We start from the raw sequence: 16,472 nt of genomic DNA, 5'->3' as shown, positions 1-16,472 counted from the left end.
ATTCCATATGATATTTCAAATTACTATAGCTTCTATAGAAATGGTACCTCTTTGCAAATGACCCTGGTAACCCCAATTCGTTTAAAATACACACACATATCTATGCCTCAGGCGTATATCTGAATGTATATTTTAAACGAATTGTACGGTTACTACTTTCACCTATATTTTACGATGCAATTTATTAAAAAAATAATTTTGATTATATTAATAATATTTCATTTTGTAGTTATCATAACGACTTAATATCGTTCAGAGGTTACGGTTACACAGGGGCAAATATTCACAAAAATGTATTAGGAGGTAAAATAACGTCTTAAAATCTAGGAGGGGAGGGGGGATTTGTTTGCTTTAGCCTTTTTTTCAATGAAAATACCAACAAAAGGTCTTTCAAAATATAGGGGGACAAAAATAAAGAAGTAATCGTCCCCCCTGCTTCTTTAATTGATGTGTCTCTAGTTATAGCCTATTCCATAAGATATGATTATTAAAAGTGTAATATAATTAAGCCTCGAAGTATTCTGCTATATTTAAGAGTATCCATCTCCCCTGAAATTCAAGGGAACATGACATGTCTGAACTTAAGGCCTAATAGTGATCATAGACACCTTGGGAAATAAAATAATATTTAATAACTAAGGGATCAAAATTAGGAGGGCAACTACAGAGTACGGGCAACTGACAAAAGAGGTAGCTCTATTTCGTCTTTGAGAGGGCCAATGCCATTTATTGCTATACAACAAAACAAAAAACTTAATTATACAACTGCTTAAAAAACATTATTCGCTTTTAACTATTTATTAAATTAAAAAAACTAAAATTAATGTTTTTTCAACTGAAAATAAGCAACAACATTAAAACTTAAAATGAACACAGATTATTCCGTATATGAAGGGGGGGGCTGTCCCCTTCTAAATAACTCTCTCTCCACACTAATTTTTTGTGTACTTTTAAAATAATTTTCTTATTCTAATTAAACGCCCCTTGTGTTTCAGGAATCGTTCTTAATGAACTGGGACAAAAAGTCAAACTTTAGTGTAAAGAACAGTGTTTGAAGTAAGAGGCAGCCCCCCTCATATATGGAATAGTTTCTGTTCATTTTAATTTTAAATATTGCTCCTTACTTTCAGTTGAAAAAAGTTGTTTGGTTTTTTTATTTACTTTCTGGTCGTTTTTAAAATAATGCTAGGAAATCCACTTCTCCCTCCATGTAAAACTGTCCCCCTGAAGAGTTCCTCCAAAGAAATTTCTTTCCAGGTAAAACCCCCCGGGCAATTCCATCTTCACAGAAAATCCCCCCCCGAAATTTTCTTGCCGACGATTCCTCCTGAAAAATTTTCCTTAACATACTTTCAATTGAAAAACGACTTTTTAATATAATTTCTGATCGTTTTTCAAATCATACTAGAAATCCCTCTTCATTAATAAATTTTCCCAGACCCCCCCCCCCTAATAGAAAGTTCCTCCCACGGAAAATCCCCCATCAAGAAATCCATCAGATAATTTCAACCCTGCTGAAAATTTCGCCCGGACAATGCCTCGGAACATCTCCACATGTAAAATTGAGTCACCAAAGAGAAAGTAAGTCAAATAAAAACAATTTTGTGTAGGAATTCTGGAAAATTCCCCGTCTCAAATTTCTCATGACAATTTCACCTACGGAAACTTCCCTCTCAGTAGAAAATTCTCCCGTGAAAAATCCCCCCCCCCAAAAAAATGTCTGTATACTATCGAATAACAAATACTATATTTAAAAAATGGGCAAATTTTGCAACTTACAGCCATTTCCCCGGGGGCGTGGGGGTCATGTCATCCCCAAAGGCATAGTTATTGGACCTTTAAACTATGCTGAACAAATCAACTATCTCAATGTTTTTACCGTACGACTTTGGGGAAAAAAGAGATGTGGAATGGCGGCTAGTTGTCCTACAATCTGTTTGGTCACTTAAAAAGGGTACTGGAACTCTGCATATCCGTTCGAATGAGCCCTCAATCGACTTTCTATGAACCTTGGTTAAATTCCATTATCCCTGCAGAAAAAAAACGAAAATAAACAAATAAACGTGCATCCGTGATCCTTCTTCTGGCAAAAAATTCCACACTTTTGCAGATGAGAGTTTGCAACCTACACAACAGGGTTCTCTGATATGTTGAATCTGAGAGTGGAATTTTTGTTAAGATTCCTTGACTTTTTAAGGGTGTTTTCCCCTTTTTGAAAATTAGGCCACTTTTTTCAGGCTCGTAGCTTTTGAAGAGTAACAATAAATATAACAAATTTTATAAATGTATTCTGTTAGTGTATCGGTCTTTGGAACCTTGCTGTTTCCTGCTCGTTTATATATACTTAACAACAAATTTAATGATTGAATGTACAGTAAAGAACCTAAATCATTTCCCCATTATTACAACGACCCTGAACTTTAGTAGAAATAGATAATTACCATCTTTAGCGCTGATTTGCTAATAAAATGATGGTGCAACCCGAAGTACTTTCATGGTTAATTGCATTGAGCAAAACCAATATATTAAATAACAAGTTGGCAAAAACTGTGCTAAATTACAATATTAATTGCTAGATGCAAAATTCAAATAAGAATCTTGAATGGTGTTCCCTCCCACTGATAAGTAGAATTATAGCCACTCTATTAATTACAAGAACTTTTTTCATATAAATTCCATAGAACAAGTTTCTGAAAAAACATGCTTGGTGACCTCAACACGAGTTTATAATCAATGTTATTGAAAGGAAGCTACCTTCCCAGTGCCGTCAAATGGGAGAGGGAGGCAGTAGGCTTTTGCTTCTCCTAAGATTCTGAATAATACCCTTTTTTCTGAATATTTATTCATTCAATTTTCAAATTTTTGTTAAAAAAACGATCCCTAGGCTCCCTCTTAGACTTTGAAAATTCATTTTGCCCCCTTCTACCTGCCTTTTGTTTATCACCGAATCGTCGAATTTTTGGACGAATAATCGGTCAAAAAACATGGCATACGACCTGAAAAAGTTTAGCATTAAGAGTTTTTTTTTCATTTTAATTTTTTTCCTTCTTCAATAGTTTCTCATTAAGACGGCTCCCGAACATAATAGGGGACGGGATCCAATTTTAAATTACCCCAATAAGAGTTAGGAATTGTATGGTCCCTAGTTTTACCGAAATATTTAAATTCATCCCTTTGGGCTAATACCATGAAAGAAAGTAGAAACTGCTCTTGTAGAAGGTGAGAAAAGCTGAAAAGGCCATGTAGAACGACTAATACGCTACAGGGAGAATTAGCACTATCGAAGCAAACTTGATACAATTCTTTAGTGACTGCTAGATAGCCTTTTTCATTTTTGCTTTATGCCCCTTGAAGAATACTTTCTAATCAGTATATTTTCTATGAAATTCATAGTTTGTCAAATAACCATTAAAAATGGTTTTCTCTCTCTCTCTCTCTCTCTGAGCCCTTGGACTTTGGAGTGCTAGTCATCAACTAAAACGCCTTGTTAGCAAGTCAAGTCGGTCTAACAACGACTAGCAGATAAAGTCTTCAAGAACAGCTTTAGCCTCAGCTTTGGAATTTGCCATTGGCACTAGAACCTGAGTGAAATATATATGAAAATGCCTTATAAGCTAGCCTGTCATTTGTAGGGAATGGGAGGTTTAGAAGCATGCTAAAACCTCATTAATGACCATCTGTTCAATGGCAGAAAACCATGGTAGTTTGGCCGATGACAAATAATAACGATGACAATTTGTCTGATGACAAGAAAAAACATGTAAAGTTCATCTGATTAGAAGAATAAGCAGTGATAGTTTGTTCGATGAAAAGAAAAGAAATGACAGTTAATCCGATGACAAAAACAACAATGACAGTTTATCCGATGACAAAAACAACAATGACAGTTTATCAGATGACATAAAGAATTGATGACACGTTGCCCTACCACAGTGCTAAGTAATGACAGAAAAAACTATGGCAGAAAATAACGATGACAAAATTATTTTACGCCAAATTGTCCCACAGCCTAGGAGTGTACTAAAATTAATACAGCCTGTGATAAAATTAACGTTTTCTTACTATTTGTTAAATTGTTCAAAACTAAATTAGTATCTTACATATGTTTTAATTTTCTTATCAATGGAGAATTATCCTAAAGTATTTTGCGTTGTTCAAAAGAGCTTTTGTCAAAATTGTTTTTGTAGCTGCTAGATGGTCAAGCATGAGTACGTAATCATATTCTCCAGTCTTAACAATCACCATCAAACTGAGAATTTGTGCTCCTATTTTCGTTTATTTTCTTGTTGTATTTAATATTTTGTTTATATTTTATTAAATATTTATTTATTGAATTTAATAGTTTTTATTTTTATCTTCTATTTCATGTTGAATCATGTTTATTTGTTTCTATGATCAGCACAGAACACACATAAAAATCATTTTTAATAATAATATTACTAATATATTATAAATAATAATAATACGTAATTAAATAATATGTGATACTATCTTTATATTTATTTTAGATACGATCACAATACCCGATCCTAGCAAGAGGAATACATCAACTACCCAGTCACCAGGTGTTTCGACTCCCCCACCAAGAGTGAAAATATACCAATTCAATTACACTGCTCCTGATGCCATTCAACCCTACCTTGGACACCAGGAAATGGGTTTCAGTGATACTAGTAAAATGGGTGATTATTTCAGAAAAACTCAAGATGGTTGGTCATACGTTGTGAATTATAATGCTGATGATGCCAATGGATTTGTACCTAAAGTGAAGATTTCTTTTAGTCAAACTCCTTAGTTCCTGTGCTTATGGACTACAGGCCTGTTTCCATCGTCATAACAAACATTTTTTTAGAGTTTGGGGAGAAAACAGGAAGTGGTTGCCAACAATTATTTGTGAAATTCTCTAGTAATTTGAAACATTGTTCGAGAAAATTTGGTGGATTTTGGGGGTAAAAATGAAGAAAATTGAGGCGTGAAAATGAAGTTACAAATTTCTTTGTGGAAATTTAGCTCTTCATTCAAATTTGAAGGTCTCATTTCAAATTCTCTATCCGATTAATTACGATATGACAAATTGTCATATTGTCACGCAAATTGTCACACAAACCTTTATTAGTTGGTAAAAGGGGCGCAAAAATCGCAAAAATGTATGGAGGAGGAACAAAATAAATTTTCAAAATATAAGGGAGGGTAATTTTTTTTTTTTCAATTTTTCTAATGAAAGCAAGGCATTTTTTATTGAAAATGCCAAGATTTGGTATTTTCAAGACCTAGAGGAAGGGGATCTAGCAAAAAGGCAATTTTATTCTCTCCCATCACCAATTGGCACCTTTGTTGGCAATTCTGTTTGATGTCAATTTAATATTCAAAATTGGGACAGCGGAAACAGGCCTTATATTGTAAATTTGTATAGTTCGGCCAAAAGTTGTAGCCAGACATTCAAGGGTAAGATACGGTGCAGAAATTTTTGAATAAAATGGTTTCAACTCCTTCGTAGATTTAATGTATTATATTAACCAATTCTTCAGTATTGTACTCAAATATTGAGAAGAGAAATATTTTATCACAAATACTCACGTAGTTAGACATCTTTTATACATTCACACTAAGCTTAAAATATACTTTTCTTCAACATTTAAAATACCTAATTTATCTAAGAAAAACAAAACCCAAAATATCGTTGTTTTGTTTAATTGTCATTTCTTTTATTATGTTTCGAATCAACGAGTGTGCATTTCTACATGTATTGACTGAACGCGAATATATATGAAATTGACTGTATGAAAGAAAATAATAATGAATGAAATAACTTTTTGAAAAGAAATAACTTTAAATAGGTATTGTATCGAAAATCAGGAGGCCAGCATATTTGAAAATTCCTATATATCAAAAGTGATGTGGGCTGTATTTTTGATAAAGCTGGAATTTTAAAAGCGATTTCTAGATTAGTGCTTGCTGTTTTTTTCTTGAATAAACTTTTTACATTTTGATTTCAGAAGTACCTGTAGTAGAGCTCAGAGAACTTTAAATTTTTATATTTTTAAATATCAAAAATTTTAAATTGTACAAGAGACATAAATAATGTACAACCCCAGTTAAAATCATGACACGTTCTAATGGACTTTGTTATTGGTTATGTGGAAAGTAAAACCGTACACTATACAGTTTAGTTTTGATTCACTTCATAACCTCCTTCTAACCTCCTTATAAACACTTCATAACTTAATAATCTTACAAAAATATCAACAACAGTAAATACCTCCTGGGGTCCAAGGCTTAAACCCCTGGAAAATCTCTCTGCTGAAAGCCCCAACCCCGGAAAGCTCCCCAACACAGAAAATCCCCCTAGGGATTTTAAACTTTTTTAAAGAGGATTATTACTTGGAAGCGATAGAACTAGAGTTTGACTGTTTAATATCTGCAACAATAAAAACCTTTTACAACTTTAGCACCGTTGTCTTTATATTTTAGAACAGTCCAATTTATTTTACCACTTCTTACAACTTCAGCACCTCTTACACTTCGGCATTTCAGGAACCTCTTACAACTTCAGCACCTTTGTCTTTATGTTCTAAAACAGTCCAAGTCATGTTACAACTTCTGCACCTCTTACATTTTAGCACTTCAGAGACCTCTTAAAACTTCAGGACCGTGTCTTTATATTTTAGTTTGTTTATTTCCTTTTGAAAAAGATTCGAGACTACAATTTAGAGCAGTTGTGGCATGCAAAATGTTATTTTTTAATATTAAACTGCACTCCCGATGTCAGCCACACAGAGCAAATGACAATGGTGGTAAGATTTGTAAAAGTTGCAGCGGATGAGGATATGTTCATTAGGGAACATTTTTTAGGCTTTGTTCCAATTACCTATTCTTCTGGCGAAGGCCTCGCAGATGTACTACTAAAATGTGTTACAAACACGAGGTATTCCTTTAAATGACATGGCAGGCTAGGGATATGATAATGGTTCTGCAATGAAAGGGAAGCATGTCGAAGTTCAGAAGAGGATCTGTTATCTTAATACTTGTGCTTTTTACGTACCATGTGGAAACCACTCACTGAACCTTGTAGTGAACGATGCTGCTCTCTCTTTCAGTGCTGCAGTAGACTGTTTCAGCACAATTCAAGAAATTTTTTGGTTGGAAAGTAGAATTGAGTCCTTGTTGCCTTTGTGGTACCATATTGAAGAAGTATATGATGCCTCATATGAAGCTTCTCAAGACCAGAAACTCGATGCATTTGGTAGGAACTCCGCCTTGGGACTTGCTAAGAAACTACAAAGCTTCAAGTTTCTTTGGTGTTTAGCAACATGGATCGAAAGCCTTCACAAAACAAATATGGTGAGTAAGTCATTATAAAAAGTCACAAATGATTTGCAAAGTTCAATGGATATAATAAAAAGTGTGCAATTATTCCTAACCAAGATGAGACCTAATGAAGAAGTAAATAACGTGATCACCGATGCTAAGAACCTGCAGAAACATTTCCTGAGTTTGAAAAAGAAACCACGGTCCGCCAAAGGAAAATAAATAAAAAAATTCTTATGAGGGGGAAGATGAAACTGTACATTCGGGAGCACATTCATTTAAAGTCATTTTCTTCTTTGTCATGCTAGACACTGCAAAATCATCACTAAAGGAGAGATTTGAGCAAGAATTGAAGAAAGTCTGTAAACATCTTCAAATCGTTTTGAGTGAAGGAAAAGACTGCGATGTGAATGCCAACCAGTTGTTTGAGGAGTTACAAATTCTCGCAGAAATACTGCCCTCTAAGAGTCCTCCAGCTCAAGCTTTGTCGTATATAACCAAACATGGTTATGTGGAAACATTCCCAAACGTTTTTACTGCACTAAGAATTCTACTGCAGCATTGCAAGAGAGAGCAGCATCGTTAATTACAAGGTTCAGTGAGTGGTTTCCATGGCAGGCCAGTGAGTGGCCTGCCATGTCATTTAAAGGAATGCCTCGTGTTTGCAACACTTTTTAGTAATACTTCTGCGAGGTCTTCGCCACAAGAATAGGCAATAGGAACAAAGCCTAAAAAATGTTCCCTAATGAACATATCCTCATCCGCTGAAATTTTTACGAATCTTACTAGCAATGTCTTTTGCTCTGTATGACTGACACCGGGAGTGGAGTTGAACGTTAAAGAATAACATTTTGCATGCCACAGCTGCTCTAAATTGTAGTCTTGAATCTTTTTCAAAAGGAAATAAACAAATTCATTCTGAACATTTTTATTCAAGTAGTGAAAATTTTTTTTTTTTTTAAGTAGGCTAATCTTTCTGACTTGTTCAGCCATAAAACCATCAAAGTTTGCAACTTGTTCTACGAGCTTTAAAAAATTCCTATATTACGCTGGAAAGGAGTATCATTTTTCACTCGAAACGCAAGCCCTTGAATTCCAAAAAACTGTATTTTACATAATAAACGTTTCAGAACTTGGTTCCAACGTTCGGTTTCGGTACGAATAATTCTTTCATTATCTTCATCAATAGTTTTGTTCAGACGTAAGCTTAGGGATAATTCTCGCCAAAATTGGCAATTTTTATATTATCACGAGAAGCCGAGGACTTCTCATGCTTGTTCAAATCTTGGCCAAGTTTTGCAAATCAGAATAACCTTGGTCACCGGCAAGAGAGGAGTTTGCACTGCCGAACATTTTGCAGGCAAAACAAAATGCTGCATTTTTCAATGTTGAGTACATTAGCCAAATTCTGTGGAATTTCTCTCCTTTGCTAAGCTTCCTTGAAATTTGACTCTCCTTAAGAAGTGTTTAAATTTAAATTAATTCCATAAAATTATTAGCAACTGACGTGTTTTGCACCAAGAGGGAGTGTTCAAGTTGAGGCAATTTCAGGCCTAAAAAATCAAAGTATATTTTAGATGATATGCATTGGTTTTGGAGGCTCTGCAATTATCTTATAATTTTTGTCTTGATTAAGTCACAGGGTGCCCAGCGGTGGTCTCTCCCTCCGAGACAGAGTGTGCCTCTGACACCCTTTGCCACAAAGGGTAACCTTTGCTCAAGGTGCCCCCTGTCACTCGGCGCTGTGTGTGCCCGCTTACTTTGCTTACCCCAAGAGCCACCCCTGCACACTAATCCCGATACGCTCCTATCACCGAAGGGTAAACCCCCCTCTTATATGCCGAATACAAAATATATTCGTGGACGAGCGAATCAAATGCACGGTGCACATTGTGGCTACCAGGAACTAGAGATTCCCTAGCTGCATCAGCATCCAAAAGTATAGCACAGAGAGCTGATAGGGCATGACCACACCCTTGTCCCTTATGAAAGCCAAACTTTCCCGAAGGAACGTAACATTTTGCCTGAATTTCATCGTATGTTAGCAAAAACTTACAAAAAACATTCGACACAGTAATGGGTCTATACGAACTGCAAAGGTGGGGAGGTTTACCTCGCTTTAACAAGGGGATCAGTTTACCTTCGCAAAAAGATTTTGGCGCTATTCCAGAGGAGAATATCATTTCAAACAACAAAAATAAGAAGAACAATAGGGATTCTTGTCGTAAGACAGTGAAGAGGATTTGAATGAATATTTCGGCACTATGTCCAAGGGCCGTCCTCAGCAAGTCAAAAATATATAAAAGAAGAAATAATCACAACAATATGCAACCAATAAAACTAAAAGCAAGATTTTTCTTGTTTTTGTTGTTTGTGATGGAAAGGCAGTGTGGTCTTCGTCGCCATTTCTTAGAATATCATTTGGTACAGTATGCTCAGGTGGTCAATCAGCAGATCCCTACTAAAGTCAAGAGCAGCCCCGCAGATACCATCAGTACCCTTATTGAATTTCTTTTCAACTTCGTTATACCAGAGATAAAAATACTTCGTGTCACAACAAAATCACTATTTTTATAGCATTGTAAGCTGCAGTTAAGCTTTTCAGCATATTCTGCACTAAGATTGGAGGGGGGAGGTGCAAACTCTCGGTAGTAATGGTTTTCTCAGAGATCTTCACCAGGAACAAAAGCTGGCATAGCTTAGAGTTTGGTTCGTAGGGCATGTATCCACAGGGCACTAGGATTTTGGTTTCCGGACACAGCTAACCCAGCCTGTTCGTGGTCTGTCACAATTAAGCCAGACTTTGAACCAAAACTTAGACTTCTGACACGCAGATTTCAGTTCGGAGTTCAGGGACCAATATTGAATTCGCGTTCCACGCCTGATTTTCACTGTCGGCACAGCAGCTTTTATGCCGGATTTAATGGCATGGCAAATAATAGATGTCCATAAGCACACGGGCATCATCACAAGAAATATCTTCAGATTTCTGTAAAAGAATGAAAGGGATCTTAATCTTGGGAAGGATTGTATCACAGACCGATTAAAAAGATTATGCGTCTGTGTCTTCCCACTCTTCTTTGACAAACCAGACTGGAGTCTTGGCTGTTGGGGCAGCGGCAGAAATTTTAATTTGACAGTTATTGGAAAATGGTCAGAAGGGTATGTTGAAGACAAACTTTTACTTGACTTTGGGACAGATTTCCCGATGCTAAAACGGGATCGACATTGGTAATGGCCCCAGTATGATGACGAAAATTTGCGTCATGATTCATCATTAGATCTTCTATATCACTGGTAAGCTGCAGGATAAGATAAGATTTGATCGACTTGAGGTCAAGTCACATAAGTCACAATTAAAATCGTCAATCAGGAGCTGAGATGACGAATTACAAGCTACACAACGCATCGGCTTTGTACAGGGGTTGTCCTTTGATGATTTGAAAGACACTTTCAGGATTCTAAACAGCTTTCATATTTTTACCAGTGCTGCTCCCAGCGTCAATAGTACTCTTGGTCTAGGGACTGTTAACTGAGAAGCCAGGTAGCTATCTATTTACCAAGACTAACCAAAAGGTGCCAACCGCTTTACAAGGAGATGTTTAATTTTCTTTTCCTACTTTACTTTTCTTGTGTTCCCGATTTTATTTTGCTTTATCTTACACTGATCTAATCAACAATTGAATTCTAATCAACTAAAATTTTATTCACAAAACTAATAACAGTCATAAAAATAATGCAAATAATAAATAATGAAATAATTCATATCCAAAGATGAGATTTGTTGTAGGAATAAACACTGAGCAAAAAAATCACTTTGAATATTATCAATGTTGAAAAATCACACATAATATAATTGAAATTAAAACATTATGGAACATATAAGCCTTCATAAAATTGATAACGTGTATACCCATTTCAACACCAGTATCATACAATTGACCCTGTTCCAGTTGAGCGCAACCCGGGAATTTAATTTCATTTACATCTCCTTCAATGTTAATTTTAACTTTTACCTTATTTCAAATTTAACTTTATTTCAATTTGGCTGTATTTTTTGATAAGTTACTCTAAGTCAGTGTTACCAGATGTGTTACAAGTGAAAATGCACCAAAAATATCATTTTCTTGTGAAAATGCGCTGAATGAATGTTGTCTATTAAATACAAATCGGTACAATGCGCCTATTTGAAAGATCAATTCGCAACCAGAAAAGCACCCAAATGTACCACATCTGGCAACTCTGCTTTCGGTAACTTATAATTACTGGTAATGATGCCTAAATGGAGAGACTAGTCCCATCTAATCCGTTAGAGGCGCTGATCTCATCTAGGGTCAATTATCAATTTACCATGTGATAGAATAATTGCGACAGGTCATTAGCAAGGACAGTTACATTTAAGCATTTTATACAGCCATTAAAAAAACTCTACAAAATGAATAAATATTTAGGCTCTATAAAGCCTCACAAAAATTTATCTTTGTTAAAAATAACAAAAAATCTTAATGAAAAATCAGATAATGCTATGATCTTTGACGATTTAGACTAGAAATTAAAGAATAAAGATGAAAACTAAATAAAAATAACTTTTTTTGTTAAAACTTTAACCTTACAAAATTAGTCAAATCGTACCTAATAGCATGGTATAAACTAGGTTTTGATCACCTAAACTTTTTCATTATAAAACGATCCAGGGCTTAGTCTAAGCTATGTAACAACCCTAATCCTCTGTAACAGAGCTTTAAAAAAAATTATCTCTTTGAATCTGCATTATCATCTTTCTCTCTAAAATTTTCGGCACTTTCTATTTTGATATATTACTATATCCCTTCTGTGTTTCCCAAAGAAATAGGTTTGGGGCAGGTGTATACCGAGTATCTCACAGAGTGTCGGATGCAACCGATACGCGCTCGTTTTGTGGTATGCTGGATCCAAAACACCTTCTTTTGTCACCCAATCCAAGATTTTCTCCTTCTTCTAATGTTTGTGGCATAGTTTTTCCAAGCGTTTCAGGAAGAAACAGTGTTAGAAATCCAGATATGAGTGATATAGTTCCAAATATTACAGATGGGAGCTTTGGGTCAAACGAATCCTGAAAAGAAATATATAAAGATATTGCGAGTAAAGTGTGGATAAATGGAGTTCCCAAGAAAATAAAAAGTTCACGGAACCAGTTTGGTAAAAATTAAGGCCTGATAAAACTCACCAGAGGGATGGCAGTGGATTTATTTGTAGAAATCGGCCATTGACGCAAGATCAAATCTCACATTAGAAGTTATGTTTATCCAATTTGTATGCTATAAATGTAAATTTTTTAGTTCTTTTCGCTCTTATGCGAATTTTATTCATTACAAAATATCCCCTTGGTGAAACACCACGGTAACACCGGTGTTTTTGGCGCAGAGATCTGTTAATAGAAAATATAGAAGCTTACCCTTTCCCAGAAATAAAAACTGGAAGGATATACAATAAATGCCAAAAATGTTCAAATGCCAATTGAACATTTTTGCCCCTGTGAATGATCTAGAGGGTTTTTCAAGAAAAGGAAGGGGTGTGACACAGGGTAAAATATATTTCTTATCCATACTCTTACACATTCTAGCAAATGTTTTAGTTATTTATATGCCAAGGAGAAGAATTTAGGAGTATTCTTAGTGGACAAGTATAATTTTGTAACCTTTTACTTTAGTGTAGCTAATATGGAACCTAGTTACCCCTACCAATGACACCCATTATCTTATAAAAGAGCCTTATATATGAGCATCTAAGCATTTTCAATATCTCAAGATGAATTACAATTATTTACTCCGTGAAGAGACAATATGAAAAAGAGAATTTGGAAGAATATCCTCTTAAGGATCTACCTATGTAGGTCTTTTAAAGATCCAATGTTCATGAACTATAAGGCGCTAAGTTTAATTTCGAAACTACTGTATTTTTATGAATAATATGTCTTCAACCGACCTGACCAACTATAAATTGACCTATGACCAAGACCTAACGAACTGACCAATTGAAATAAAGTATTCCAGGATCACAAGTATCATTTGATGGACTGTAATTACTTTTTACCTGAAAGCACTCTATCAAAAACGAAATTGGGAAAAATAAATTCTTAAAGACCTATCTATGTAGATCTCTAAGATAGGTTAGGTTAGATAAGCTAACCTAACCTTACCCCCACCCCCCTAATGTGCAAAAATATAACCCAAATCATACAAGTCTAATCCATTCTGTCACCCGTCATTTGGCTCTGTGGCTATGAAACCGGTTTTCTTAGATCTTACATTAAGCAAACTTCTCGAGTGTGTACACGCTAATACGAATTACAGAAAATTGTATATCTAAAGATCTATAAAGCTCTAGAATTTCGAAAGCTATTTTTATGGATAGGAGATGTGAGTCAAACTGACCAAAGGAAACAATAATCTATGACTAGTGAAGAAGAAAAAAGCGAGAAAAATAACACGAATATTCATCTGTATTAAACAAAGCGTCTTTGATATTGGTCAAAGCCAAGAAGAATCGGAAATAGGAAACAAGTGGAATAAAAATGATAAAACAAAAAAGGAAAAAAAGAGACATCTAAAAGTAGATAAAATAAAGAACAAACAAAGTAAATGCAGAAGAGTTATTCCAGGCAAATCCAATTAGAGATAGGATAAAGATTAAATAAAGAGGAACATATAAACTTATATTGTTACAATTTAATGGTTATTTCATTTTTTTTTTGCATTGACAGCAAATTAAAAAATTACTAACCAAAATGGTAGTAAGCCACTTATATGGAAATGAAAAGTAATATACGTAAAACTTACTAGCTATAGAAGTAAAATTTACTACACTTAAAAATAAATTTGTAGATCAAGACCTTGACAAACATTTATATACTTACTAAAAGGGAGACAAGAGGAGTTAGTGCCCCAGAGAGCCTGGCACACATAGCGCCACTTCCCATAGCACTGGATCTCACTACTGTAGGAAACAGTTCGGCAGTGTAATTGTATATGATGGCGAAAGATCCAGCTATGAAAAATTTTCCTATCATAACCAGTGTAATAACTGCAGTTGACCCAGCCGGTGTGTCTACAAAGAGAGAAAAAAAATAATAGAATTATACTAGGAATAGAATATAAACTTATAGGATAGATATAGAATGTAATAGAAACTAGAAATAGAAGCTTAAAAAAATAGAGCTGAGTTCATTAAACGAGGGGGGGGGGTCATTATTTAGAATAGGACATTTAATCGATTATTAACTATTTTATTATAAAAGTAATAAAATAGTTAATAGTAAATTTTACTATTTTAAATAGTAAATAGTAAATTTTACTATTTTATTATAAAAGGTAAATCAAGTGTATCTGCAATAAAGTGTGTTTGTTATTAATATTAATTATTGCTATTTTTTGACTATTTTTAAAGAGCCCGTGACCGCCCTTTCCCCCTGAGAAAAAAACAACATTGTGTGCCCCCTGGAAATTAATGCTACTCTTCTAAAGTGCTTTCAGATCTAAGAATTATTAATCAGATAAAGTGCTTTCAGATAAGAATTTAAATGTACACACATTTGAGGTTTTTCTTCTTATGAATGATTTCTCCTAGACTTCATAGATTGAATGGAATCTAAGTCAAATAGGAATATTCCTTTGAGGGTTCATGTTTCTCTCACGGGTAAGCATCGTTTTTAGTCTTAATGGATTTTCAGTTTTATTTTCTACTTTTTTTCTAGAGGTAAGTTGTAACAAACATGGAAGAATTTCGTCAGTCATGTTTTGGAACTATTATAGAAGTTGTCATGTTTACTTGTCAACTATTTAATCCAGAATCTACGATCGCAACAATTTTTTATTTGGCACAAATTGTACAAAATCTAAGAGAAATATCTTTTTCGTTGGGTATGACAGCTAGTAAGTGCATCAATAACATATACTGAGATAAATTTTCACGAGGGGAAGAGGTTGAAGGAGAAAAGTGGACCTACAATAAGATTTCTCTGGGCCACTCACTCAATTTTTTTTAGAGATTAAAATATTTTAAAACCGAGATGCATATGCCTAGTAAAAATTTTTTCAAGCATCAGATCCCGAAATAACTTGAACAAAATTTATTGATGACCCCGGGAAAAATTAGGAAATGAAAGTAAATATTTGAGTTTTATCGTAAATATTTTATAATTGCATTTCTTTAAAGTCACAGGAAAACAAATTTTACAATCTCCTGAATATGCCACATAAAATATTTCCATCACTAAATAATCCAATTACCCACCCCTCTGAAAAAAGGCACTTATTTGTTGTTCTACTTTCCAATAAAAGATACTTCAGCACTAAATATTAAAAAAAAAGTATTAATAAACTAAATGATATCATTTTATTTTTTATCTATATTATTTTTATTTATTTTAATGCATTGATTGAAAGTAAGCCAGAATTATCTGTATTTTATTCAAACACAGAATTAAATACAAAAATAAATATTGAAAAAATCATTTTATAATTCCCTGAATTTTTGAAATTTCATTGACATTTGATAAAAGTAAATTACGTGGACCATAAAAAATCTGCTTTAAGGAGGATATAGCATTGAAACAAACCTATTCCGGATTAGTGATACTCTAAGAAAATAATAATATGCATTTTTCACTGTATTTATGACGTCATTTCTAATTAATCTATTATTTTTAAGATATTTCAGCAGTTGCTTAAGCTCAGTTGAAAACACATTCATAAATAATGTGAACTGATTAAACTTAGCTTTTTCTTATAAAGTTTTATGGTTTTTTAAAGTTTATAAGGATTTATGAAGTTTTAGTTTTAGAACAATTAGTATTTATGACGTCATTTCTAATTAATGAATTATTTTTAAGATATTTCAGCAGTTGCTTAAGCTTAGTTTAAAAAAAACTAGTTTTTCATTCATAAATAATGTGAACTAATTAAAACTAGCTTTTTTGGTTTATTATCCTCAGCTTTACTAAGGGGTAGACAAGCTCTCATTTCAAATTAATCTTATAAATCTGGTTTTATAAAGTTTTAGTCAAAGTAGTAGACTCTTATTACTGTCACTGAGTGGGCAAAAAAATAATTAATTTAAAAAGGTTGTTTGCACAATTTCGAATCTATGCAGCGTTGGAACTGATTTTAGAACAAAAACTCTAATGT

The 16,472-nt window shown here is 34.0% G+C and overlaps 2 protein-coding genes across 3 annotated transcripts in view; one reads left to right on the top strand and one right to left on the bottom strand.

The window, feature by feature from the left end:
* Positions 1-5,467, top strand: part of LOC148955752 (protein lethal(3)malignant blood neoplasm 1-like) — a 118,851-nt gene extending 113,384 nt beyond the window's left edge. The window contains exon 4 of the mRNA XM_089108330.1: positions 4,509-5,467. Within this exon, the coding sequence (XP_088964456.1) occupies positions 4,509-4,795 (287 nt within the window). The 3' untranslated portion in view covers positions 4,796-5,467. The remainder of the gene's footprint in view (positions 1-4,508) is intronic.
* A 5,526-nt stretch (positions 5,468-10,993) lies between these two features.
* Positions 10,994-16,472, bottom strand: part of LOC148955751 (organic cation transporter protein-like) — a 76,023-nt gene continuing 70,544 nt past the window's right edge. For both annotated transcript variants that reach the window (XM_089104094.1, XM_089104102.1), the window contains exons 9-10: positions 14,204-14,394; positions 10,994-12,400 (exon numbers count right to left, since the gene is read on the bottom strand). In XM_089104094.1, the coding sequence (XP_088960220.1) occupies positions 12,188-12,400; positions 14,204-14,394 (404 nt within the window). In that variant the 3' untranslated portion in view covers positions 10,994-12,187. The remainder of the gene's footprint in view (positions 12,401-14,203; positions 14,395-16,472) is intronic.

Source organism: Artemia sp. Qi Xiang Cuo, chromosome 2, assembly GCF_049724085.1.
Source record: "Artemia sp. Qi Xiang Cuo chromosome 2, ASM4972408v1, whole genome shotgun sequence".
Lineage (NCBI taxonomy): Eukaryota > Metazoa > Arthropoda > Branchiopoda > Anostraca > Artemiidae > Artemia > Artemia sp. Qi Xiang Cuo.
Note: the sequence above shows the minus strand (reverse complement) of the source record. Positions and strands in the feature narration are given on the sequence as shown.